At 63.2% G+C, this 2,389-nt stretch overlaps 1 protein-coding gene across 1 annotated transcript in view; it reads left to right on the top strand.

Annotated features, from left to right (window-relative positions):
• SCARF2 (scavenger receptor class F member 2) overlaps positions 1-298 on the top strand; it is a 7,376-nt gene extending 7,078 nt beyond the window's left edge. The window contains exon 12 of the mRNA XM_007955469.1: positions 2-298. Within this exon, the coding sequence (XP_007953660.1) occupies positions 2-298 (297 nt within the window). The remainder of the gene's footprint in view (position 1) is intronic.
• Positions 299-2,389: the final 2,091 nt, after the last annotated feature.

Here is a 2,389-nt window from a genome sequence, read left to right as displayed (position 1 = left end):
CTCCATGCTGGCCGCTGAGCTGCGCGGCAAGACTCGCAGCCTGGGCCGCGCCGAGGGGGCCCTGGGCGCGCAGGGCTCCCGGGAGAAGCCGGCGCCACCACAGAAGGCCAAGCGCTCAGTGCTGCCTGCCTCTCCGGCGCGCACGCCCCCCTCACCCGAGGCACCAGGGCCGGAGAAAGCGGTCGGTGCACCCGCGCCCGAGACCCCCCGGAAGAAGACGCCCATCCAGAAGCCGCCGCGCAAGAAGAGCCGGGAGGCGGCGGGCGAGCTGATGAGGGCGGGAGCGCCCACCCTGTAGCAAGACGTCACCCAGCAACGCCCGCAGTTTCTCCCCGGCTTCGCAGCACTGCTGCCGCCACCCACATCTGCGCCCGTGGCTGCCGCCGGCTGGAGTGGCGCGCAGGAGGCTGCGTCCTATTGGCTCTGGCCCTGGTGGCGCCTTCGTGGCTGGAGCATTGCGCGCTGGCGGGAAGGCCCATCCGATTGGTTGAGGCCTGTCAGGCGCTTAACGCTTAGCTGGCAACTCCCCATTGGCGGAGTTGCGTTGTGCTTCCATTTGTCCGTGTCTCACTGGTCGAGGCCAGGAGTATTGCGCCTAGAGACCATCTCTTATTGGTCAGTCCTGCACAGCTGTGCTACCTTCTCATTGGTTGGGTCAGAAGCCCTTCTTGCCTGGCTGCCCCTCATTGGCCAGGGCCTGGCGCCTTTGGCTGGAGGCAGCTTTCCTTGGCGGTGGGATGAGGCTACTTCCACTGGCCGGACCCAATCGGAATCTTGAGAGGAGGGCTGGTCTCTGCTCTTCCGGGATCTCCGCGCCTCCAGGCTCAGCCCACTGCCCTTCCCTAGCTTGCGGCCCCAGCCCCTGTCTCTGCTGTCAAGCTGGTTTTGATGGCCTCCCCACACCCACCGTGGGCATCCGAGGGCCAATCCCAGTGGCCCCCGGTAAGGCTGCCCTGCTCTACCCGGGTAATCCCGGATGGGCTCCTCTCGGTAGGGGCTCCGCCAAAGCTTTCTTAATAAAAGTGCCTTTTTCTTTTGCACAAGTCTGCTCTGTGCCTGGCAAGGATGTCCCCAGAAGAAATTGCACGTGACTCTCCCGACCTGCACTCCCAAGACTCTCGGACTAACTGGGGCCTTGGGGGGGGCGCAGGTGCGGGTCTTCCAGGACCACGTGGAACGTGGGCCGGGTCCATCATTCATTCCGTTCCAGGTTTATGGAGCCCTCACTGGGATCAGCCCCATCTTGGGCTGGCCCTTGGGACGCAGGGCGGATGACCGAGAGACCCTGGGTGGATGGGGGCAGCCCTTGGGGCTTGCCTCCGAACTGTGCCTTCCTTCCGGAGCGACCACTGCTGTTCCATTGGGAGAGGAGAGCTGTGTGGTGTGGCTGGGCAGGTCGGAGGCTGGGGCCAGGGGGCAGTGGGCTGCAGGCGCACCTCCAGCCGCGCCTCGTCCGGCACAAACAGGACGGGCTGCCGCCACACAGAACCCCGCTGTCAGCCTCAATGGGTTCGTTGTCCTCAGCCGGAAACTGTTAGCACAGGCCTGACTGGCGGCCGCTGCCAGGCGGGGTGGAGGGAGGGGGAGCCGCCCGGCCAGGCCTCAGCCAGCCCTCTCCTGCTGCCGGGGCCTCACCAGACCCCTCCGGTTTATCATGCCAGCCTCCTCAAGCCAGGCCTCTTGAGTGACTTTCCTAAGCCACAGGCCCTTTCAGACGCTAGCTCTGGGCCCTGGAAGTCCCTGGGTGATGCGAACGGTAACTCAAAGGTTGTAAGTTTGAGTCCACCCAGAAGCACCTGGGAAGACTGGCCTCGTGATCTATTTATGAACACACCAGCCATTGGAAATATAGTGGGGTCGCTATGGGTGAGAGTCAACTTCAAGGCAACTGTTTTGGCTCTTTTGAGACTGTCCCCTCCGCTAAGTTTCAACAGCTGCATCCATCTATCTGGTCGCATTTCCCACCTTTCCTTTGGTCTCTCCTCCATCTTTGGATGTTCAGCTCAAAGTCTGAGTCTGACAAGTTACCCCACCCCGCCCTGCCGCACTCACTGTGGCACTGCAGTCCGACCAAAGCTGGGGGCAGTTGTCAGCCAGCATTCAGGGGCTCACCCTGGCCCCTTCACCCTCTGGCTGGGAACCTCATTGAGATAAACGTGGGTCACCCACGCAGGGCCACAGTCAGTCCCCTGGTTAGAGAGAGCATCATGGTGTGTATCAAAAGTGGCTCAGGGGCACAGCTGAGCGCCTGTGGCCAGCCTGCTCAGACAGCATGTGGAACGCAGCAGCTCCCGTCCCAGGGCCTCGTGGCTACCTTAGGCCAGCGGGAGTCGTCCTAGCCACGCACCACACCATGCTGGCTGCTGGGGCAAGAACACAGGCTCAGAGT

This window comes from Orycteropus afer, unplaced genomic scaffold (genome assembly GCF_000298275.1).
Source record: "Orycteropus afer afer isolate SDZICR_OR568_19922 unplaced genomic scaffold, OryAfe1.0 scaffold00502, whole genome shotgun sequence".
In the NCBI taxonomy this organism is placed as follows: domain Eukaryota; kingdom Metazoa; phylum Chordata; class Mammalia; order Tubulidentata; family Orycteropodidae; genus Orycteropus; species Orycteropus afer.
This window is presented reverse-complemented; position numbering and strand designations above follow the sequence as displayed.